General features: G+C 39.9%; 1 protein-coding gene across 1 annotated transcript in view; it reads right to left on the reverse strand.

Moving 5' to 3' along the window:
• Window positions 1-2178: 2178 nt before the first annotated feature.
• The window catches only part of PUS7 (pseudouridine synthase 7), a 53809-nt gene continuing 29687 nt past the window's right edge, over window positions 2179-26300 (reverse strand). The window contains exons 8-16 of the mRNA XM_052638855.1: window positions 16563-16691; window positions 15791-15916; window positions 12393-12454; window positions 11390-11550; window positions 9993-10119; window positions 8657-8758; window positions 5748-5877; window positions 2983-3074; window positions 2179-2382 (exon numbers count right to left, since the gene is read on the reverse strand). Of these exons, the coding sequence (XP_052494815.1) occupies window positions 2246-2382; window positions 2983-3074; window positions 5748-5877; window positions 8657-8758; window positions 9993-10119; window positions 11390-11550; window positions 12393-12454; window positions 15791-15916; window positions 16563-16691 (1066 nt within the window). The 3' untranslated portion in view covers window positions 2179-2245. The remainder of the gene's footprint in view (window positions 2383-2982; window positions 3075-5747; window positions 5878-8656; window positions 8759-9992; window positions 10120-11389; window positions 11551-12392; window positions 12455-15790; window positions 15917-16562; window positions 16692-26300) is intronic.

The raw sequence follows: 26300 nt of genomic DNA on the forward strand, positions 1-26300 counted from the left end.
AAATGCATCTCAGGGCAAATACATACCAGTTTGTGCTAGTTTGTACAGCCTGGAACAAATGGTAGAGTTTTAAGTATGGATGGGCTATTGCAGCTGCTACCAATTTTTCAGCTGATTCAAGAATCAACCAGGAAAAAATTTTTTTTATTAGTATCATAGCTGTCTAGTTATTACCTACTACATAAAACCATGAACAAAACAGTTGGTCAGACTATGATTACTGAGCTTACTTTTCTATTAGTAAATAGACTGCTTTCACATTATAATAAGAAATACTCATCCTTTATTATTACTTTCAGGTAAAACATTTAGCAAACAAAGATTTTTTTTTCCAAAGATACTTTTATGTTAAGGATGAAGTTGCTACCAGGCTTCATTAATCTGCCTCAGGAATCCTGTCACTTGCCTCCAAGTGTTAAGAACAAAATGCTAAGGCAATGACTTCTCCCAGTCGACCAACTCCCTAGGATTAATTGCCCCCAAGTCTCAAAATGGCTCTGAGAATCTGCCGTGAGCCATTATTTCCCACTGGTGTTTAAGAGGAGACATATACAAACTGGTCGTCGGCTTATGCAGCCAGGAAACTTAACTTGTCAGAAAGAGCCATAAGTATTTAAAAACTGAAGAAACCATAAGTTTAGCCTCACTTCTTTTCTGGGGAGTAATGTAAGTTTATAAACGCAGAAGTATTGAATGTACTTGCAATCTGTAGGGTGAGGTTCCCATAATAAATACTTTCTCACTAATCAGTCTGATGAATAACTTGCTAGCACTGGAAAGTACAAACAGTCCAATATACATTTAATACTCTGGTCCTTGTGAGGCAAAAGATTCTTTAGAAACTAGCCAGCTGAAAGGCCAATTTACCAGGAGAGTTCTAACCTTTTTAACCTCTACAATGTGACAGACATCATTAAAATACCAGCGTTAAAGAAACAGTTTTCCCCCTTGTTTCCACTGCCAGACAAGAGGATGAACAACATCCACACTCCCCTGGTGTGATGCTCCTGGCAGGGCAACTTTTCTCCATCCCTGTCTCTTCCATGGAGAAAGCACGCTGGAAGGCAAGGGAGTGACGCTACCCTAAGAATCACCCTGCCTCCAGCTTCACAGGGTCTATCAGTCCTACAATTCCACATTCTGTCATTATCCCACACTCGGTCATGATGCACCTTTTCTGAGGAGCCCTTGTTCACCTGGTTCTTTGCCTTCGGCAGGGCCAAGATTCTCATTTGCATTCAGTTTTAGGTTTTTATGTCATTTATTAACATTACTAGTAGGACAGAGTTTTAAAAAAGATTTATTATATTTGGTTCTAGAAATGATAGAAAATAAAAATTGATACAATAATGTCACACACCCTTGGAAAGGCATATTTATGCTTTCGTACCAGAGCACAGTTTGATGCATGGCCAAAACTGGAAAGACCTCTGCTATGGGTAACAAAGGGAATGCTGCTGATAGGAGGAGCCCTTGTTAAGTTTGCAAAAGTCTTCTTCTCCATCGTTTATTTTTGGGCAAATATCAGTCCAGCGGAAAGAGTTAACATAAAAGGCACCTGGAGTAGAAAGTGGACCTTAACTGAAAATAGCTGCACATGTTTACATAAAGAAAAAAAGCCCTATTAATGCAATGCTCCTGCAAGGCAATGATAATAAATGCAAAAGCTATTGCAACCGGAAAGTCTATATACACTTAGCTGAACCTGGTTCATGGATAACAATCACTTTTGTGTTTATAAACCTGTGGATGTTTTACCACAATTAATATGAGCATAGGTACTGTTATTTATATTTATAGGGTTTTTCTGAGGGGAGGGGTGTCACTAATCATTATCCATAGTATTTGTTCCATTGCATTTCTCTTAAAATGCATTGTTATGTATACACTCAAGAGATGCATTAAAAATTCCTACTGCCCTTCAAGAATGTAGCAAAATGTAAAACTGCTACCTTAAACCAAATTTCTTTAAAATGATTATAAAGCCAATAAAAGCTGACATTTTGCTATGATTTAAGCACCTGAAATATATTCTAACCAATTTATATTCTCTGAACTAGAGTGAGGATCCTCACGATTTCTATATATGTACAAATATTGCAAATTAAGCTAATAAAAACTTGGAAAAATACAAATAGTCTTTTACTACAAAGATCCCAAATCCACACAGGGGCCTGCACTCAGAGGAAAATGAACAGGAAGCCAGCAAACACAAGTCTGCATTTTCTAATACGGGACACAGGCCTCAGCGGAGCCAGGTGGTGTTCAGCTGGGTCTGGTTCTTGATGCTGGTATCCATTTTAAGCACTTCGCGAATGGCCATGGTCGCGTAGGTAGAAGGAGGGAGAGAAAAATCCATCTTCAGAGCTCTGTATTTGCCTTCTGCCAGGCAAAAAAGGAGACAACAGACAGAAAAGTAAGGCAGCTGCAGACAGCCTGGCATGAGTCACGTAATCCCCATACAGAAAGAACTGCGGTCCTTTCCCCAGCCTGCTTCCCAGAGAAGGAGCATGGAAGAAAGGGATCTGTGAGTAAAGGATCCAGCTGACTCTCTACCGCAATTCCACCGGGGCCCTTCCTAAAAAGGGTGGGTGACAGACAAGGAAACCCCTGTACACTGTTTTCACCACACGGCGAAACTGGACAAAGAAAAGGCGACAAGAATTTGCTGGTGAGAAGGCAGACAATGTCTTAGACTCTCTTGCTGGATTTTCACTCATCTTTGTTAACTCTCTATGTGGGGGGAGGACATTCAATCACATGACATTATAACCTTCTATAATGTTCATTCATTTTCAGTGCAAAACACTGCTTTAATCACTGACCTCCAGCTATAATCTTAAAACTAAGATGATAAAACACAAAATAGAAATCACAGAGAGGGTTGGGAGGTGGTTGATGATAGTAAGCTTTTTAAAAATACGTTTCTGTATGAGAAAACATCTCCAAGTTAACACAGAACTGATGGCTAAGTAAACTTACCAGAAGCAAACACTGGTGGTGATTTACCTTCCAGGTTGTCCACATCTGTGTTGAACAGTGGAATTTTAGGATCATCATATGCAACAACTTCCCTTCAAAACATACAAAGAAAGAAGAGTGTGAATGTGAATTTCTGTAACAGGTACTAGGTTGCTCATCACCATTTGCTTAAGAAAAACACATAGGCCTAGTGTAGATAATTCTAGGTGAGACTATTCAGTAACAGAATAAGGCTAGATTTTATATATAAATACTATACAGCAAAGTGACAGATGATGGCAATCTATGTGAAAGACGAGAGACGTTTCCTTAGGATGGAAATTCTTTTGTATGTGGTTAATATGTAGTATCCTATCATTCAGGTATGACCTAAATCAAATCCCTTATGATTATACAGTGGAAGTGAGAAATAGATTTAAGGGGCTAGATCTGATAGATAGAGTGCCTGATGAACTATGGACAGAGGTTCGTGACATTGTATAGGAGACAGGGATCAAGAACATCCCTATGGAAAAGAAATGCAAAAAAGCAAAATGGCTGTCTGAGGAGGGCTTACAAATAGCTGTGAAAAGAAGAGAGGTGAAAGCACAGGAGAAAAGGAAAGATACAAGCATCTGAATGCAGAGTTTCAAAGAATAGCAAGAAGAGATAAGAAAGCCTTCCTCAGCGATCAATGCAAAGAAATAGAGGAAAAGAACAGAATGGGAAAGACTAGAGATCTTTTCAAGAAAATTAGAGACACCAAGGGAACATTTCATGCAAAAATGGGCTCAATAAAGGACAGAAATGGTACAGACCTAACAGAAGGAGAAGATATTAAGAAGAGGTGGCAAGAATACACAGAAGAACTATACACAAAAGATATTCACAACCAAGATAATCACGATGGTGTGATCACTCACCTAGAGCCAGACATCCTGGAATGGGAAGTCAAGTGGGCCTTAGAAAGCATCACTACGGACAAAGTTAGTGGAGGTGATAGAATTCCAGTGGAGCTATTTCAAATCCTAAAAGATGATGCTGTGAAAGTGCTGCACTCAACATGCCAGCAAATTTGGAAAACTCAGCAGTGGCCATAGGACGGGAAAAGGTCAGATTTCATTCCAATCCCAAAGAAAGGCAATGCCAAAGAATGCTCAAACTACTGCACAATTGTACTCATCTCACATGTTAGTAAAGTAATGCTCAAAAATTCTCCAAGCCAGGCTTCAGCAATACATGAACCGTGAACTCCCAGATGTTCAAGCTGGTTTTAGAAAAGGCAGAGGAACCAGAGATCAAATTGCCAACATCTGCTGGATCATGGAAAAAGCAAGAGAGTTCCAGAAAAACATCGATTTCTACTTTATTGACTATGCCAAAGCCTTTAAAGCTCAACATTCAGAAAACGAAGATCATGGCATCTGGTCCCATCACTTCAGGGCAAATAGATGGGGAAACAGTGGAAACAGTGTCAGATTTCTTGCGGGGGCGGGGCTCCAAAATCACTCCAGATGGTGATTGCAGCCATGAAATTAAAAGACGCTTACTCCTTGGAAGAAAAGTTATGACCAACCTAGACAGCATATTCAAAAGCAGAGACATTACTTTGCCGACTAAGGTCCGTCTAGTCAAGGCTATGGTTTTTCCTGTGGTCATGTATGGATGTGAGAGTTGGACTGTGAAGAAAGCTGAGCACCGAAGAATTGATTCTTTTGAACTGTGGTGTTGGAGAAGACTCTTTGAGAGTCCCTTGGACTGCAGGGAGATCCAACCAGTCCATTCTGAAGGAGATCAGCCCTGGGATTTCTTTGGAAGGAATGATGCTGAAGCTGAAACTCCAGTACTTTGGCCACCTCATGTGAAGAATTGACTCATTGGAAAAGACTCTGATGCTGGGAGGGATTGGGGGCAGGACGAGAAGGGGACAACAGAGGATGAGATGGCTGGACGGCATCACGGACTCAATGGACGCGTGTCTGAGTGAACTCCGGGAGTTGGTGATGGACAGGGAGGCCTGGCATGCTGCGATTCATGGGGTTGCAAAGAGTCGGACATGACTGAGCGACTGAACTGAACTGAACTGATATATAGTAAACTTCACTTGGCAGAGACGCGACTGAATTAATCACAGCATTTATATTTTTTTTGCAGAGTGGTCATTACCACTAACAACACTGTGTCATTTTGAGAAACTGCTCTCCACAGTGGGCAAGAGCAAGGACAACCCTGCCAACCTCCTCCCTCAATCCAGAGACCAGGAGGGAGGAGGCAAAGGGAGAAGAGGAGACAGAGAGAAGGAAACGACAGAATTTCCTGACAGTCGGCATCTGGTCCAGGCTTAAAGTTTTTAATTATCAAATAAAGCTTTACATAATACTAAGTATTAAGGTATTGTAAAGTGAGTTCATACAAATGTCTTTTTCTCCATAGAAACATGATATTGAAACAATCACAAGAGTGTGGAACTCACAGCTAATTCTGAGTAAGAACTAGAAAGTATCAAGTCTCTTGAGAAACAGGGAAAAAGTTCATTCTCAGCACATCTCTTCAATAATTTACCAATGTCAATAAGAAGTAAACTTAGCCACTTTCACTATATTTGAATTCATTTATCTCCTGATAACTTGAAAAATACTGAATAGTAGTAGTTATGAGAATACTATTTAGCAACAACAATAACACTCATATACCAGGCTGTAAGCATTGAAAAGTATTTACGTGATGCAAAAGCTTAAAATCTCACACAATAATTCAGTTCTATTTCATTCAAGACTATTACTCACCAGCTGACATTCTGAGGACGAATAATGATCTTTCGGTAGGCCCCTGATAAGGAATAATCTCTAATTTTGTGTCTCATGTTGTCAATATCAAGATTGTCTGCTGTGAGCATTTCCCTGTAGGCTTCACTAACTAATAAAAAACACAAAAAAGTTATGTGGAATGCAGCATGTCAGCAAGCTATCTTGAGCTTGACTACAAAGAAGGTAACAAAAGTTCAGTTAGATCGTCTTAACAAAATTAGTCACATCAACTTATAATCCAACCTGTTCTCTGGAATTAAAATTTACTGCCTTACTAACTAGTACTAGGTGTGTCCAGTTTAGGTTTGTTTCCAACTTGTAGATTATCTCTCCCACCAGACACAGTATCTGGGTATAAGGTTCCCAAGCCAGGCACAAAAGACCATTTCATCAGAAATTACTCAACTGCAATTTACATGTACTCAGAGTTGGAAGAGACTATATACAGAGCCTCAAACTCTTTCCAGAAGAAGGTAGTTATAAATAAATGTATAAAAATAAGAGACCTGGGAACACCATCTGGCTCACCCTCGCACCTGATGTAGAATCTTTTTTTATAACACCAGAGACAGGCACTCAGCCTTTGCACGTTGCCATCCACAGGGAGCTACTACCTCGTGAAGCATGCAATTATTGGAAAGATCTTCCTTTGCCAAGCTGAAATACTCTTTGTGTGACTTCTGTTGACTGCTTTTGGACATAGATTAATTGCTCCCTTCCACATGTGTTCATAAGTACTGGGACTTTAAGCCATTTCTTCTCTAGACCAACATGTTCCCTCAAATATTCTGTAATCCCCACAGAGTCCTAATCTGCCTTGGGTAACAGGCTTACGTTATCGTAACACTGGATAGCTTTTATGAAGACTACCATCAAAGTAGCCTTTTCCATCTATACATCTGACCTTTGAACATAAATGTGAGAATTTACATTTAACCGTATTAAATGCCCTCTGCTAAGTCACTTCAGTCGTGTCTGACTCTGTGCGACCCCAGAGACGGCAGCCCACCAGGCTCTGCCGTCCCTGGGATTCTCCAGGCAAGAACACTGGAGTAGGTTACCATTTCCTTCTCCAGTGCATGAAAGTGAAATGTGAAAGTAAAGTTGCTCAGTTGTGTCCGACTCTTAGCGACCCCATGGACTGCAGCCCACCAAGCTCCTCCATCCATGGGATTTTCCAGGCAAGAGTACTGGAGTGGGGTGCCATTGCCTTCTCTGAAAAATGCCCTCTATAGTACTTTAAATACCTTTTAAATACTTACTTTTCATATAATTAACTATTTGGGGTAATACTACTTGCACACATGCTAATCAGATTTCTTATTCAAGTCACTTGTAAAGAAATGTTAGGTAGACCAGGGTTAAGAAAAGACCTCACAACCCACTTATGAGGACAGCTGGGATCTCTGATTGAGTGCTGCTGACATCAACAGCCTATGTCACGGATCCACATGCCTGGACCACCACCCAGCCAGTCTGTAAGCCCCTGCCATGGCCACGAAGTCTCCACTATTGGCTCTGTCAAAGCCCGTGCTGAGTAAGTGACACTGCCTAACCCAAAGTTTCTGACCTCGAGAGGTACCAGAAAGAAGATTCTTTTCTCTCTTGGAAAGAAGGCAAGTGCGGCTCTGAGCAGCTCAGTTCCTGCCTTCTCTAGCTCCTGGGTTCCCCACCGGGCCACGCCCACCATCCACACAGCACAGGTAGGCCACGCCCCTCGGGCATGCACATCCCTTCCTCCTTCTGCTCTTCTTTAATCCTTCTCTCTCCATGAGGCCAACTTCACGCAGCAATGTGATTAAGCAAACATGTAAATGGAAGATAACCTTTCAACTCTTTCCTAAGTACTTGCCTTATAAAAGAAGGGTGCTAATCCTAAACATTCTGTAATTTCAAGGAATATAACATCAATAAGTAAACTAATTCTGCCCTCTCAAGAGAAAAGACTTTTAACAGGAAAACACCTCCTACAGACCAGCCCTGGTGAGGAGGAAACTTTCAGTGTCAGTTCCACCAAACTGGTCCCATACTCAGGGCAGCTTCCTTTTTTTCAAGTTCTGAATCCTGAACCATCCTCCCCCACCCAGCCCCCAACAACAGCATCCATGAAGGTACAAAAGTAATTTCCAACAGCCTCTGGGACATGGGAAACAAGGGTAGAGGATTTCCAGTTTATAAACTTTCTAAGCTTCTGGAAATTTCTAAGTTTCCACTTTATAAATTTCTGAGCCCAATGAACAGATATTACTTATATAGTTGAGTTAAAAAAAAAAAAGCTTTTTAAAAAAGCTATGTTAAAGTAGATTTGGGGCTTCCCTAGCAACTCAGTCTGTAAAGAATCTGCCTGCAATGCAGGAGAACCAGGTTTGATTCCTGGGAGGGGAGGATCCCTGGGAGAAGGAAATGGCAACCCACTCCAGTATTCTTGTCTGGAGAATCCCATGGATGGAGGAGCCTGGTGGGCTACAGTCCATGGGGTTGCAAAGAGTCAGACACAACTTAGCAACTAAACCACCACAAAGTAGAATTATTCAATCACTTTCTCAATGATGCTTTCCAAATTCTTCCATCCTTAATAAGAATTAGTGAATTTCAGAAATTTAAATAACAGTGCCAACAATAATAGCAACAACAATAATAATACCAACACTACCACTACCACCACAATCTCCACCATCTGATTTCTTGCTTTAAATCATCCGTCTGAATGCATCCATATCAGGGAGACTTTTACAAGTAAACATGGCTTACATATATTTGAAATCTAAACATTTTTTTCAAGTCTGATGGAAATTAATACTGATTTTCTTTTCCTCTCTCTATACTCTTGGGTGCCAGTGGCTTAATTATGTTAGACTTTAACTATTCTCCCCACACTGGGAACTTACTTTTATGCTTGGGGTAGATAACATCAAAACCAGGCAAAGGCATTACCACATCATGGATGGAGTAATTATTAACATCATCTTCCTCAATAAAGGTGGCTGTGGCTGAAAATACACCAATGAATAAATTAAGAATATGGGCAGCCCATATTCTTGAGCCCATTCTAGCCCATTTTCATGAGCCCAATCTGCTAAAATTACATACATCTAAGCAACCAGAAATGCAAGCTGATGCAGGTTCAGCGGCCCATGAAGCTCAAAGAAATTAGTTTGGAATATATACCTTTCTGTCTTTTCTATTTATCTATTTAAGAAATAGATATGGATTTAGAAAAAGCAGAAAACTTAAAGTAAACTATTTCTCAGCTGCAACCTCATGTTTAGGAATCCTTTTAGCTTTTTCCTCAAATAATACTACAAAATACAATCTTGAAAGCTATCACAAATGAGTGCATTTTGCTAGAAAAATAAATTATGGGAAAAAAGACAACTCAGTCAGTATTTAGAGGATGAAATGGGTTGGCACAGGGGACATTAAAACCCACCAGATGTGATCAATACTGGATAAGGAAAAATTTAATCAGGAAAAGATTAATTAAAATTTCTGTGCAAATAAAAGCTCTAGTGGATTTACTGGGCACACCTACAGATGAGCAGGCTCTGTCCCCAGACAGTTTCAGGGTAGACCACACCAGGAGAACATGGACTTTGGAAATGGACAGACTTAGTTCGATTCCCAACTTTCTCTTTTTTTTTAAACCAGCTGTGGAACCTTAGGGTGAGTGACTGAACCTCATCTGAAATACAGCATACTTTACAGTAATCCTGTGAGCTTTAAAGTAGAGGGCTTACTTAGAAGGCCTGGCCCACAGTACGGGGTCAATAGCAGATGGGGCTGTCTGCACATTTTATGAACATGTCAGGCAGTGAGTATGCACTTCACAGCCCCCAAGCAAAGGGAGCTCCAGTCTTGTGCTGACTAAAAGAAACTGTTCAAGGCTGACCTAGAACACCAGGGAGGCTGAAGTACATTCAGAGGTGTAGAGAAGTATTTGACAGACCCAGGTTAGGATCTGGCAAGGGATTTTAGGCAACACTTATTCCAAATCTTATCCTAGTTAAGACAATGGAGACTAAGGTGCATAATTTTCAACTCAGAAGCATTTTTCTTTAAAGAGAACAGATCCAAACCAGTCAGTCTGAGCTTATACTGTCCTTTCATCTCAAGCTTACCAGACACAAGCTCTCTATCTTAACCAGAAGCCAGGCTGGATTTTCAGCACTAGTGTCAAACAACTGACCCCAAGGTGGGCTGCGTAAGGATGATGTCGCCTTTTACCTCCTTTAAGAACAAGGTCGCCGGGCACAGGCTTCAGCCCGTACTCATCAATCCTCTTGCTCACCATGTTGTTCCACACGTAGCTCTGATAGCTGTGAATGTACATTAAGCGATTGTTTCTGGGTATCTGAGGGGAGGGAAAAAACCAAGCAAGAGAAAAAAAAATTCTGAATACTGAAAGTACTGTACTTGCCAAGACACCCCATTTGTTAAGTGGCACACTTCATATAAGAAACTCCTAACTTCCAGCTCCCATTTTTTCGAAGAGCTTACAGAAACAGTGACTGATACGTGGCAACCAATTTCAGAGACGGAACCCCTCAGGCTGCAAGGTGCTCACAATCAGCAGCAGCTCCCGCTTCGTACCCACACAGTGCAGATGTGAATGTGAAGAAAACAAGTGCTTTGGAATTCATACTCTACATCAGCAGTTCCCAACTTTTTTGGCACCAGTGACTGGTTTCGTGAAAGACAATTTTTCCACGGACACAGAGGGTGGCAAAGGGTGGGATGATCCAAGTGTATTATGCTTACTAAGCCATCACTGATCTGACAGGAGGCGGAGCTCAGGCAACAATGCAAGAGATGGGGGGTTGGCTGTAAATACAGATGACGCGTCTCTCACTCACTGCTCACCTCCTGCTGTGCAGCCTGGCTCCTAACAGGCCACGGACGGGTGTCAGTCCGTGGCCCAGGGGCTGGGGACCCCTGCACTAAATCAAAGACACAGACTTCAAACTCAAGGAACTTACACATCAATCTTAGAGCTAACAGTGTTTTCTAATTGTACAGAAGGCAAAAGCCTATATGACTTTTTGACCACTAATTTCCTGGAACAGGAATCCTGATTTTGGGGGGGGTACATCTGGGGAACAACAAGCAAGACTTAACAATTAAAAGTTAAACTTTTAGTCTATCGGGATTACGGTATCCAAACACAAATATAGGCTATACTCACCAGGACGGTACTCAGAGAAACCACACTAAAATGTAGTCAATTAGACCACTTACTGTGTAACCCTCTCACTGAGGCAGGTTACATTTTGATGCTGGAGAGTAACCAAGAAATGACCTCTATGATGGGTTCTGATTTCTCAAATACCAAGACATTAATACTTCATTTAAATCAAACCTCCTCATAGCTACTGTTTCCCACATGGATGCTTTTTCCAAGCCCTCCATGTTAATCATCACCGCTCCACTGTCTGCACACACCGCCCTCCCCGATCACCATCCAGGGTCTAAACAGGAATCACTCAGGTAGCACAGCTCTCAGAGATCACCAAAGGAGCCTTATTCACCTTCTGTTCTTTCAAAATTTAGTGAAATTTAAAGATAAAAATTTCAAAGCATTAAGCGACCTTGAGTCAGGGCCTGACTTCACAAATTGCACTCACTATGCCAAATGCAGAGACTATATTCTTCATTCCGTATTTTGAAAGTCCTCGGAGAAGCTGCCCTTCCACACACCTTTTGACAGGTAGTTTTCGGAGGGCAGCGGCTGGGTCTTTGGTCTTCGCCCATTCTTCCCTGCATTTAACCAAGTACCCCTTTTCAGCTGGAGTGGGGGAGAAAAAAGCTGTGATTAAACAGTTTATCCAAAAGACAGACTTTCATAACTCAAACATTTCACAGAGAAGACAAAATTAGGAACTGCTATTTGTGATAGAGGTACTCAGAAGAGCTTCTGCTCACCTGAGAGCAATAATCAGAAATGAAAAGACAGGAAAGGCAGAGAGCTTACAGAACTAGATGGCTTTCATGCTACCATCTCAGGACTTAAAGTCAACCACTGAGTGCTGCCATGCCAACTCAACCTCAGACAAAACCTAGGCAGCCCTTGCTTCCTCCCCTCTCTTTTTCTACTGTATTGTCAAATGTAATGGGTTACTTTCCATAAAATTAGACAACCTCTCTTTTCAACGTGCAAATAAATAATCATCCACAGTGGACATAATTATTTGGTGATTTATAAAGTGATATTTAAATCCTTTTTTCAATACAGTATGACATTAGAATTTCTAATGAACTCTTCAAACAAAAATTCTCAGTGTGCTTTCTCCAAGTTTTTATATTATATTACACTCTGTTTTTATAACAAATTAACCACCAGTGAAATCTGTTTGGAGTCCTGTATGTTCAGAAATTTTGTAGTGCACAAAGAAATAAATGTATTCATTTGTGAGTTAATAAATTAGATGAGCTTGAGCTAAAGAGCTGAAAATAAGAGATAAATTATAAGTCTCTAATATGTACATAAGACTTGTACAAAAATAAAGATGCAAAAAAATTTGAAATAATGATGCTAATTTGCACCTATACTTTTATTCAAAGCAATTTCATGAATATCGACTCATATATTCCTTTTTTTTTTTTTCTTAAGATTATTTTTATTCTCACCTCCAGAACGGGGTTTCAATATTAAATCCATGACTTCAGTCCAGGAATTTTGCAGTATAGCTCTAAAATTAAACAGCATTTATTTTACTTAATTTTGCATTAAGATGAGTTTTATCTGCTCAAATTTGTAGAGTCAACAAATCATGTTAACTTTATATATTTTATTAAACTTAAAAGCAGAAAAACTAATATTGATATAATGACACAGGTAAATGTCAAAAGAACTAAAAAGAGAGAAGAAAATTAAGGATATACCATTTGTATCATTTAGTATCATCTCATTTTTAAAATGCCATACAGTATAAATACTGCCTAGTCATGTTTTAAGCTGTTATACATGGTGTTATCTGTATAAATCAGTCTTTACATATCAATATTTATTTGAAACTTAAAAAAAATTTCTCCCCTATATGAAAAGATTTCTTGCCTAGGTAAAGAGAATAAATACAATTTATCTTTATGCATTATAATTCTCACCAAAATGGAAGTATCTTTACTTTTGCTGATTATAAGTTATACATGTTTCTATAAAATTAAACAGTACAGAAGGAAGGAGGTTACCTGGTATCTAACCTCTAAAAAACAAACACTGTTAACACTTCAGAGGATAGCTTTCATGACCTGCTTGATCTTTATGCGTATGCTATTTTTCCTTTTACTTTTATTATACTATCTTTTGCCACACAAAGGATGTATTTCATGTATCATATCTGAACATTTTTTTCCTCATTAAGATTTCTGGGCTTGGAGTCAGAAAGCCCTTCCCTACCACCAAAAAACAAAAATCCCTCCTATTAATTTTTCTGTTTTTCTACTTAACTAGGGTTTTTATTTTTCACATTTAAGTTAATCTATATGAGATATTTGTGTTTTATGTAAAATGCTACTGTATATACTAATGAGATCACATATTTAACCTACTAACTAACTAGTAGTTAACTAATCTACTAACTAGTTAGTAGATTTTTAACCTACTAGTGCAATGAATTATTCTAAAAGATATCCCACTGCTGGCAATTCTTGAAGTACCTGGAACAAGCCATGCTCCAACAGTCTTTAAACACCCTCCTGAGTAAACATTATTCAGCTGGCCTAGGCCTTCAGTAATATTTTCAAAAAGAGCACAGTGCTAATTCAGGACTAGGTGGCGGTGCACCAAATACCATGAAAGAAAGACTTCTGTGTGCAAAAACCTTTGTTCTCTGGCTGGCCACTTGATTTTGTAAACAGTTCTACTGAAAACCAGCCGTGCTCATTAACACATGTGCTATCTCTGGTTGCTTTCACCCTGTAACAACAGTGCTGAGGAGCTGCCGGACACACTCCGCGGCCCACAAAGTCTAACTATTTATGACCTGACCCTCTACACAAAAAGTGTGCCAACACTTGGTATAAAGTTGCTTAACTACGAGACTTCTTACATTACTAGTATCTTTCCTTTTTTCACTTTCTTTTATAAACCATGTAAAGTATATATAGCATAAAATTTATCATTTCAGCTATTTTTAAGTGGACAGTTCTGCGGCATTAAGTCCAGCCACACTGTCATATAACCATCAGGACCATCTGCCTCCAGGGCTCTTCAATCTTTCACGGCCAATTGAGGATTCAGTAGACAGGAACTCCTTCCTTCCCCTCCCCACAGCTCCTGGCAACCACCATTCTACTTTGTCTATGACTGACTACTCTAGGAATCGCAGGTAAGAGGAATTACATAGTGCTTGTCCTTTTGTGACTGGCTTATTTCACTTAGCATAAGTCTTCAGGTTTATTCGTGCTGTCGCATGTGTCAAACTGCGTTCCTTTTTAAGGCTGCATCCCACCGCACTATGGACATTCTGTTCATCAGTTCATCTGTTAATGGACACCTAGTTGGCTGCTTCTACCATTTGGCTATTGTGAACAATGCTCTTCTCAACATAGGTGTATAAATATCTGTTGAGTGTTTTTATTTCTTTTGGAAACTGCAGAATCATACAGCAGGAGCTCTGTGTTTTAGTTTCGGGGACTGTCCAGACCATTTCTACAATGGCAGTTCCATTCTATATGCTCACCTGCAGTGTGCAAGGGCTGCAGTTTCTCCACACCCAACACTTATTTTCTTTCCCTTTTTGTTCTTTTTTTAAATAACAGCCATCCTAATGGGTACAAAGTCATATCCTACTGAGGTTTTGATGTACATTTCCCGAATAATTAGTGGTACTAAACATCTTTTCATGGCTTTATTAGTTGCCTGTATATCTTCTTCGGGGAATAGTCAAGTTCTTTGCCCATTTTAAAATTAGGTTTTTTTTTGTTGTTATTGAATTCTATGAGTGGTTTTCATTTTTATTTTTTGCCACTGCATGTGGCGTGTGGGATCTTAGTTCCCTAACCAGGGATTGAACCCAGGGCCCTTGGCAGTGAAGGATGGAGTTCTAACCACTGGACTGCCGAAGAATTTCCCCCTTTTACCTGAGCTTTTTACCCTCACAACACAGCCTCAGAGAGGTAGAGGAAATACCATGTGATATTTTCATTTTGTGCTCTTAAGGATGCATGAACAAATGCAACTTCATAGAGTCAGCTGCTGAAATCATGGACTGAATTGAGAAGACCCCTCTCCTCTCAGGACTGCAGCTGACAAACCAGTGAGCTCGAGGTGCCTCGCAAATTTCACCTTTGCTAAAGCAAAAAATTCAAAGTGCCAGGAAGAACATGAACTAAATAATCTCTCAGATCACTTCCAACTCAAGCTTCCCAATCCTAACTGCAATGTGAATCATCATTTAGGCAACACAACATGCACCGGAGAGCAGGATAGTGTAAGTAAGCTTATAAACCCGAGTTTTCACTGATGGGATTCCCACCCCAGCTCACCTAGAGGGATTTCCTACTATCACAAAGCTGATGAGAGAGTTCTTAAAATGAATTTTATATGCTACCTGCATCCTACACCACTTTCTTTAAAGGGTGAGGGAAGGGCAGGTACCAGTTTAAGAAATTAGGAAGCACCTGTTAACAGAGAGCATAAGCTACTCATCTCCTTCAGGCTACTCTGGGGCTGAGTTACCCAACCGCTACTGCTAGGTCATGTATTGAGCCAAGATTTATCTGTGTGAAAGAAAACAGAATCCCTGGATGGGCTATTAGGTGGGAGAGAAAAACTGCCTTATCAGGTTAAAGCTCTCTGAATCCTGACTTACTTTTCACCTTGTACATGAACTATCATAAAACAGAACAAAACTTATGGAGGCTATGGATCAGTTGGTCATCTAAAAGGATTCTTTTGGTCCAGTTTTCCAGGAAATCTAGAAATAACTAAAAACACCACTGACCAAAAAAAAAAAAATCCTGCTTCTTTTTATTTTTTAATGAGCAAGTTCTTTCAGACAAAAGTTAAGAAATTAAATACAAACCTTCCAACTTGATATGTGGGGACAGCTGTTGTTCCAAACCTTTGCATTCCGTAGTAGTTGATAAACCCAATCTCCTTGAGAGAGTTCATGGCTTGTTCCACTTGGTTGTCAGTTCCTGTTATATTTCTGCAGGGGGCCCAAATGACCCAGAGAAAAAAATTTACAGGCAAACACACTCAGGGATGCAAATCATAAGCGACATAGCTTGGCTCCTGAGCTTTCCCCTTGTTCCATGGAGCTTTCTCTCTACCTCCCAAGGACTTTGTCTTTTTAAAAACTGTGAAGTGTACACAACACAAAATTTACCCTTTTAGCCATTTCTAAGCATGCAATATGGTAGCATTAAGTATATTCACAGTGTTGTGCAACCTCTACCACTATATACTTCCTGAACTGCTTCATCTTCTCAAATTGAAATGCCAGTTACTGAACAGTAACTCATCTCCCCACCTTACACCCCAGGTAACCTTTATTCTACTTTTTTGTGTCTATGAATCTGCCTATTCTAGGTAGGTGGAAGTGTAAGCTGTCTTTTGCATTTCAAGGAGACTGCCTCATTCCAAAGGTGGCGCTGAGTGGGTAGAGGCATGGCTGTATCGGCACAAACACTACAGCTGGGTTTGCTCTCCCAGCTCCATCGGACCCCACCTCGCCTTTCTGGGCCGCCAAGACCATTGGTGCCAGCTCAATGGAATTAACAACCATTCCGAAGGGACTCGAGGTGACCCAAGAAGATCCTCCCTGGTCTGTACTTCCCGTCGCAGCTCTTTACCTGAGGACGACCGTGAAGTGATTTCCTTGAAGCTCTCCCAATTTCAGAGGGTTTTTCTGATAGCTGAAATTCCCCAGCTTAAAGTTCATCAAGCACTTGTTCAAGTGGGCAAGTCTTTGTGCAGTTATTCTAAAAAATACAAAATGTAAAAGGAGCAGAAAGATGGTCATGACCTGTTGCCTGGTTAATATGATCTAGGACAGTTTATGACAGAAAATGGCAGCTTAAAATGAGACTAGAAGCTGTGATGGCAGAAAGGAAAGGCACCAAGGCCAGTGGGGTAAGCCTATCTTTCGTTCGCCTCTGGAATGTTCCTCCAGCCTGAGGACACCTGTTCCTACTGGAATGATGTAACCTGGGCCATCGTTATATTCTTAAGAGTCTCCTGTTACTTGCATACTGATAATGGAACAATTCTGTTTGAAATTTTCTACTTTTTGTGTGGGGAAAAGGGTGAGAAAGGGAGCAGAGAGCAATTCCTACAGGTAAAAAAGTTCTTACTAAGCATTAAAAAAGAATCATAGTTTCATTTTTGTCCATCAGAAAAATATTGCAATCACACTACAGAAAACTTGGAAAAGTACAGAGAAATACAGAAGAAAACAAAACTCAGTCTCATCAGCTAAAAAAAAAAGTTAGTATCTAACTTTGAATTTCCTCCTATCCTTTCTTTCTTTCTTAAACACATGTCAGATATATGTATATGATCTTTATCTGACTACATATATTTAGTCAGAATCGCATAATCTATACTTTCTTGCCATCATTTAAAAGGTATTAAGTTTTCATGAAAAACTAACTTCTTTAGCAATACACGTAAAAAAAGAAGTACAGTACTAGAAAGCCTCTGCTGTAACTCTGTCCCTCAATACCCCGCTCCACTGGCAGACAACGCGAACAGTTTCTTGTATGTCCCTCTAGAAACACTTTCTGCACAAGTAAGTGTTCCTGTTATCTTCTCTCTCTCTCTCTGGAATTTCTCAGTAAGCTTCTAATATATGTTATATGGACAGAACTGCTTGACAGATTTTCACAAAGTGAATGCAACCATGTAACCAGCACCCAGATCCTCCCTTTTAAAAAACAATTTTTTTTGTTACAATTACAAATTGTTTACTATCTTCCTTTATTCACAGAAAACTGGAAAACTGCCTATTAGAGACCTGCCTTATCCAGAGAGTCCTTTCAGAAGCTGCCTCACTCTGTGAACAGGTGCACAGGGTGGCCGCCACACTGCCTAGATCTTTTCTCTGGCCTTCATCTGACCAGTCCCCTGGGATGGCCATTTAAATTGCTACCCATCTTCTGCTATTACTATAAAGTACTCTCTAACAAACATGCTCATACAGACGTCATGGTACACCTACACAGGCGAATGATTTAGATATGTTCATATCTAAGGAGAAGTGGCGGATTTTAAATTTTAACCCCTACTGTCCTCCAAAAAGGTTATACCAATTCACACTCCCATATGTCAGTGCCTACTGTCTCATGCCTGTCTCCTCACACAGCATGTTATAAACCTTATTTTAGCTCTGCCAGGCAAAATTTAAAATGCTACTTTCATTTTTACTTACCTGCTTCTTACTGTGAGAGGATTTAAACGTTTTTTCATGTCTTGACTGTGGAGTACCTAGTCTTCCTACTGCCTCTTTTTCTATTGGGTTGTTAATACTCTTCTGTTTCCATAGATTAAGGAAATCTACCCTTTACCACACAGTGAGAAAATATTATCTCCCATTTTGTGAGTTCACTTAATAATATTTGTATACTTTGGAAAATTTCCCAACTTAAAAAAAAAAACTGGTAACACTGTAACGAAGTCTTATACTTTACACTCAGATTTACCAATTGCTAACATTTTTCCACTATACTTTACATGTATTTCTAGACATATGAACACCCCATACCACACATACATGCGCACACATGTGCACACACACGCGCGCACGCGCACACACACACACACACACACACACACACATTCTGAACCACGTGAGAGTGAGCTGCAGCCTGGGGACATCTCACCCTTAAAGAGAGTGCAGTATGTGTCTCCTAAGAACAGCAGTCTCCCAAGTCACTCACCACCAGTAACCCTCAGGGAGCCTACAGGAATTCAGTGCTACCGAAGAGCAGTCCAGATTCAAACTCACCCAATCCCCCCATAACATCACTGAGATTTTGTGTGTGTGTGTGCTTAGTCGCTCAGTCGTGTCCGACTCTTTGCGACCCCACGGACTGTAGCGCACCAGGCTCCTCCGTCCATGGGGATTTTCTAGGCAAGAATACAGTAGCGGGTGCCATGCCCTCCTCCTGTGGATCTTCCCGATTCAGGGATCGAACCCAGGTTTCCCACACTGCAGGCAGATTCTTTACAGTCTGAACTACCAGGGAGTTTTAATGCTACTTATCTTCAGGATCTAATCAAAGACCAGGACAATCATTATTTCCACAACAGTAAGACTCCCATAGGTTATGCTCAAAATCTTACTGTGAGGAAACAATGATTGTCCTGGTTCTTGATTAGATCCTGACGTTAAGGAGCTTAAAAAAAATCTAAGTGACATTACTGGGAGGAATTGGGTGAGTTTGGATGTGGACTGCTCCTCAGTAGCACTGAATATTCATTGGAAGGTCTGATGCTAAAGCTGGAGTGCCAATACTTTGGTCACCTAATGTGAAGAGCCAACTCACTGGAAAAGACCCTGATGCTAGGAAAGATTGAGGGCAAAAGGAAAGGAGGGCAGCACAGGAGAAGATAGTTAGATAGCATCACCAACTCAAATGGACAAGAATTTGTGCAAACTCTGGGAGACAGTGAAGGACAGAGGAGCCTGGGATGCTGAAGTCCATGGGGTCGCAAAGAGTTGGACATAACTTAGTGTGAGTGACATGACACTCATGTCTTGGTGACTGAGCAACAACAAAAAAACTCCCACACTCTGGGGGGAGTGTCACCCAGGAGATGCTGAGGCCTTTTCAGTGTATCACAGCAAAATGGTACCTCTCCCTCCTTTTCCTTTTTCAATTTATAACCTGTGGCGTGCCATTTTAAAAATTCTGTGCCTAGCCTGTTTCCCCACTGTCTTTCATCCAGCTGTTTCGATGCCCAAGGATAGCTGCTGGCAGGTGCAAATATTACTGTGCTGACTGTGAAAGAGTGTTTGTAAACCACCCCCCACCCCATTCCTCCTGTATCAGTTGACATTCTACAAACAAGGACTAGATAGTAAAATTTTAATTGAGAGTTTTTAAAAATAGCTCTGGGATTAAAGCTTTACTTAGAAAGGGTGTCCCTAGTTGGAGATTATTTTTTTAAACAGTATCCCCAGGTATAAGTAGAGTGCCTTTTTTTTTTTTACTTTTTATTTTGTATTGGAGTATAACTGATGAACAAACAATGTAGTACTTTTACACTTGTTCAGCTGTTGCTTTAGAGTAAAAAGGATACCTTTTCTTCTGTTTCATTTTGGCTTACAGTAGTGATGTGTCTCATTTACAGCAGTGCTGGCCTCCATGCAATCATTAATACACTAATCTTCACTACTGGTCTTTTACAAAAGACTGGTCTTTCACACGGGCTGCAGCAAAAAAGGAAAGAACTCCAGGCACAGGGGTTCCAGGGCTTTGACTGGGAGTCTCTGTTTACTCTCCCCAGTCAACTGCTGATGCCAGAAGTGGCTCATTTAGAAAGGAGGGGGATGAGGTCATGCTCTCTCCCTCGGCTTTAAATTATGGACTCTTTTCATCCTGGGCCACAAGGAGACTAAGGAAAGAGGGGAAAGTTTTTCACACACAAGCCAGTAACTGCATCAGCTGCTGCTCAGTGGCTTTGGTTCTGCATTTTAAATTAACAGCATCACATGTTCCTTTTTGTTTTTGACTTTTTTTTGTTTTTTAAAGGTAGATTATGGAGTATAAACATCACATCAAAGACTTGGCTACAAAAAATAAATCCACAAATTCACTAGCTCAGAACATCTTTTCTCTGCTGATTTTAAATGCTACTTTCATTACACACTAACTGTGGACATATCTGGGTCTGTAATTATTCTAATTCTACCCATTTATGTGTAAGTATCACACTGCTTTAACTGCTATACTTCTATAATAGGTTTAAAATATACTGTGGCTAGACAATCATATGTAAAAAAATGAAATCAGAACATTTTCCAACATCAGATACAAAAATAAACTCAAAAAGGATTAAAGAGCTAACTCTAAGACCAGATACTATAAAACTCCTAGAGGAAAACAGGCAGAACACAATTTGACAAAAATCACAGCATTATTTTCATAAGTCTGTCTTCTAGAGTAATGGAAACAAAAGCAAAAATAAACAAATGGGATCTAATTAACCTTAAAAGCTTTTGCATAGCAAAGGAAACCATAAACAAAATAAAAAGACAATCTACAGACTGGGAAAAATACATTTGCAAATGATACAAGCAACGATGGTTTAACTGACAAAACATACAGTTTATACAGCTCATTACCAAAAAACAAACAGCCCAATCAAAATGGGCAGAAAAAAATAAATAAAATTTAAAAATGGCCAGAAGACCTAAACAGACATCGCTCCAAAAAGACATACAGATGGCCAACAGGCACATGAAAAGATGCTCAATAATGCTAACTATTAGGTAAATGCAAATCAAAGTTACTGTAAGGTGTCACCTCACACTGGCCAGAATGGCCATCATGAAAAAGCCTACCGATAGGGCTTCCCTGGTGGCTCAATGGTGAAGAATCCGCCTGTCAATGCAGGAGGCATGGGTTCGATTCCCGGTCCAGGAAGACCCCATACACTGCAGAGCCACTAAGCTTGTGCATGCCACAACTACTGAAGGCTGTGCACCCAATAGCCCGTGCTCTGCAACGAGAGAAGCCACCACAGTGAGAAGGTAACGCACTGCAACTAGAGAGCAGCCCTGCTCACTGCAACTAGAGAACGTCTGCACAAAAACACACACCCAGCACAGTCAAATATACATTAAAAAAAAAAAAAAGAACAATAAATATTGGAGATGGTGTAGGAAAAAAGAGAACTCTGTACACTGTTAGTAGGAATGTAAACTGGCACAGCCACTATGGAGAACAGTATGGAGATTCCTCAAAAACTAGTGACAGAGTTGCCACGGGAGCCAGCAGCCCCACTTTTGGGCACATACCCAGAAGAGAGGAAAACTCTAATTAAAAAAGGTGCACACACCCCAGTGTTCACAGCAGCACTATTTACAGCATATCAAGACATGGCAACAACCTAAATGTTCATCTAGAGATGAGCAGCTAAAGACGACGCAGCATATATATACAATAGAATATTATTCAGCCAGAAAAGAACAAAATAATGTCGTCTGCAGCAACATGATGGGCCTGCAGATGATTATCCTGAGGAAAGTAAGTCAAAGACAAATACATGATCACTTACATGTGGTTAAAAAAAAAAAGGAGCTTATTTACAAAACAGAAACAGACGCACAGAGAAAACAAACTTATGCTTACCAAAGGGGAAAGACAGGAGGGAGGAATAAATTTGGAATGTGAGATTAACATATATACACTACTATATATAAAATAAACAAGTATGTATTACATAGCACAGGGAACTGTATTCATTATCTTGTAGAAACCAATAATGGAAAAGAATCTAAAAAGAATTTGTGTTTACATATAACACAAGTATAAAATCGACTTTGTCGTTCATCTGAAACAATGGAAGTCAATTGTACTTCAATAAAAATAAGTAAATTGCTCTAAAAAAACCAAGGTGATAAGTGAAAGAAACAGATTATTATAAATCCAGAAATACAGTGGAGAGTGTGATAAAAATGTTTTAGTAATCTAAGTGTACAATTTACTCCAAAATCACCATGGGACTGTTTTAATACAAGTATTTTAAATGATATATATATATATTTCATTATAAATTTTTACACTAATCCCCCTTTATTAGTCATTTCTTCCAGAATTTTTATGGTTACTTCTGACTCTTTCCCACATTACGATCAGCTTGATTAGTTTGAAACATTCTATTGGTATTTTCATTTAGTATCAGCATAAATGTACATGTTTTTTCACTAAAAAACATTTATATGTATCCAAGAACAGATTACAGCATTCATTTACCCAAGTTCTTTTACATCTATCAATAGCATTTCAAAGTTTTCTTCACAGAGAGAGATCTTACACTTTACAAAAATTTTTGTTTCTAGATATGTTCTTTTCTTCACCTTCTTCTGTGTGAAATATTTTTTTCTGCTATAATTTCTAATAGGCTATCATCTGAATACTGATTTTTGTACATACTCTTTCCTATCTTGCATAACTTTCAGTTAACTCCTTGAATGGAAACAATCATACATCAGTAACAAAACTGCAGTCTGGCCTCCTCCTAATTTTTACATCACTTATTTCCTAATTATTCTTTGTATTATAGAATGCCAAGAACAAAGATAAGTAGTAGTAATAGTGTGGTCATCTCCATTTTGTTCTCAGTTCTAATAAAATGCTCTAATATTTCATGGTTAAACAAGATGTCTGGTTTTTCACTTGCACATTTGGCCATTTTAAAATATTTTCACATGTTAGTATTCATCTTTCTCTACTTTAGCAAAGAGGGTTTTAAATAATTAGAAATAATCTAATATAGTAAAAAATAACTCACCAATTTTAATTTACTTAGTCATTCATTTTATTTAAGACTTTTCAATTTGGGTCACCTGGGTTGTTGACAATTTTTTAAAGCTACATATAACGCTACATAGTACATCACTGTGCCTCAGCAAGTGGTTTTAACTTTCTTCTGAATTCAAGTGTCCTCTGAAGAGCTGAGAACTACCAGAACAAAGGGCGTCTGAGCTTCTCTTTGTTGACTCTGGACTGCATGGTGTTTCTCAGAGTGGGCCCTTGAGCGCATTCCTATTGGCTCTTACTGCCAGGAGCCACGTTCCAGCTTTGGCAGGAAGTAACTACAGGGGTTGGGAAGGTCTGGATGTGGTTCCTGGGCCCTGAGCCTGCACGAGAGGCTATTCTGCCCCGAAGTGCCTGGTCTAGAGACCCATGCCCATATTTAGACTCAGATCCTAATTACAGAAGCTGCCCCACAGGGGCCTGTGCAGCCTCCCAAGTCCCAACATTACATGCAAAATTACTGAGGAAATTTTATTCTACTTCTTCATTAAAAATATGCTGTTACTGAGTTAAACTGTTTAAAATCCACCATATAATACCAGTTTGCCATTTCATCTCAGAGAATTCTTGTTTCCTTGCTGAAAATTTAGCCATATTCCCTGAAGGCAATCAGTTTCTTGATGCATTATCAATCGATCAATTTGTTTCCTGGTTCAATATGTGCAGAAGCAGCCTGACCAAATTTCTTAAGGAAAGAAGTGTCACTGTCCACTAATTATTATAAAACGCAGGAAGCTAGCCAGAGAAGTAGGCAAACCTCATATTCCATTACCCTCTCTCCTGGCCCTGAATGCCCTGTCCAACCCAAGTACCAAAAGGTGTGAAGTGGGTCTGTACCAGCTCGGGCCAGCTGCTCAGAGGAACCACATCCTTGACTTTAGACATATGGAGATGACCGCAGACCCACAGGGCGCCAATTAGTCCAGAAACAGTATCCCAAAGGGTCCAGGAAACAAAGGATCAGGATGAACAGTGGGAGGAAAGGGAGGACAGAGATCCTCTTTGGTCAGTAATTCTTGCTATAAAAATGGACAGGAAATTTAAGAGTCAAGAGGAAAGAAGGAATCAGATAGGCAGCTTGGCAGTTCTGGAAAGAGATTAGGGAGACTGCTTCCCAACAGCCATGAAAGACAGCTTAGTTCTTTTTTTTTTTTAATAAAGAGCTAAAATGAACATAACAAAAACCTTATCATTTTAAGCATTATAAAGTGTACAACTCGGGGGGTTTTAGTATAGTCACAATGTTGTGCAACTGTCACCATGATCTAATTCCAGAATATTTCCATCACTCCCAAAAGAAACCGTACACCTATGAACCCCCTTCCCTTTCCCTGCGACTCCTAGCAACCACTAACCTACTTTGTCTTTACATATCTCCCTATCTGGGACATTTCATACAAACATAATTATATAATATGTGGTCCTTTGCGTATGACTCCCCTTACTTAGTTTACATAGTGTTTTTTAAGATTCATTCATGTTATAGTATATATCAGGGCTTCCCTGGTGGCTCAGTTGATCAAGAATCTGCCTGCAGTGCAGGAGACCTGGGTTAGATCCCCGGGTTGGGAAGATCCCCTAGAGAAGGAAATGGCAAACCACGTCAGTACCCTTGCCTGGAAAATCCCATGGACAGAGGAGCCTGGTAGGTTACAGTCCATGAGGGAGCAAAGAGTTGGGCACCACTGAGCAACTAACACATGTACTTCATTCTTTTTCATGGCTGAATCAAATTCTACAGTTGATTCTTGAATACACAAAAACATGTATTTGTGAATCCCACTAGCATAGCAGAAAGCAAGAGAACACTCGGTTCTTGCTGGTGTGGGTGCTCCTTGAGAACTGATGGGATGAAGTTGACAATACCTTTCATGATACTGTTCACAGTTTTAATTTTGATGATCCTGGATCAAGCTCTTTGGTTGTAAATTCAAAGCAATCCTGTAACTTGGGAATACCAAAATCTCACTTTTAAATGCCAGGAGCCAACCTAAGCAGCATGTTGCACAAAATGCCTTTATTAACAAAGCCAGGAAAATACTGGCCCAGGCTCAGAAAGGAGACTGGCAGGAAGAGGCAGGAAGAGAAACAAATCATGCTGAATGAGGCTGTTCCTGCTTGAGATCCTGTGAAAACTACTAGGCGACTTTGGAGAGTTACACGAAGCTGAGAAGCTGCTTATCCCAAACACTAATCAATTCAGCAGTAATTAAAATCCTTGCGTGGCAGAGTGGGTTTATCCTGTCTACCAGTTCTCACGGGAAAGGCCAATCCACTTGGCCCCACATATCCATTAAGCAAACGAAGGGAGTAGCCTGCATCCGTGAGATAAGTGCTATGTGCTTTCCATTAGGTGTTTAATATGGTTTCTTACTAAGTCAACAGGAAGACGATAAAGGCAGCAAAGGTCTATGAAGACAGAATCGCAGTGCGATCAAGTATGACACCTGGTGGCTGACTAGGAAGAGACGTATACCTTCATTCTTCGAAGATGTCACATCATAAAATGCAATACAAAATAAGAAGATGCTCTGTTTTGACACTGAATATTAGCAAATATTTTTTTTTTAAGATTAAAATGTGTCAGGAAGGATTCTGAAGTCTTTTAAAAATAAAGGTGATAAACTGGTACCACCTTTCTACAGGGCAATTAAACTCTGGATCAAAAACCTAACATCTAGAATTTCACACTCTACTGCTAAGTTTATCTTTTTTTTTTTTTGCTAAGCTTATCTTAATGAGGTTATCACAGATGTGTGCCAAGATTTAGCTACCATCATGGAACTGCTTATAATAGCAAGAAATGGAAAACCATGTAAAATTTAAAAATAGAGTAACAGCTCATAAATTAGGATACACTGGAAAAGAACCTGGTGCTGGGAAAGATTGAAGGCAAGAGAAGGGGGCAACAGAGGATGAGATGGTTGGATGGTATCACCGACTCAACGGGCATGAGTTTGAGCAAACTCAGGGAGATAGTGAAGGACAGGGAAGCCTGGTGTGCTGCAGATCATGGGGTTGCAAACAGTTGGACATGACTTAGCA

This window comes from Budorcas taxicolor, chromosome 4 (genome assembly GCF_023091745.1).
Source record: "Budorcas taxicolor isolate Tak-1 chromosome 4, Takin1.1, whole genome shotgun sequence".
Taxonomy (NCBI): Eukaryota; Metazoa; Chordata; class Mammalia; order Artiodactyla; family Bovidae; genus Budorcas; species Budorcas taxicolor.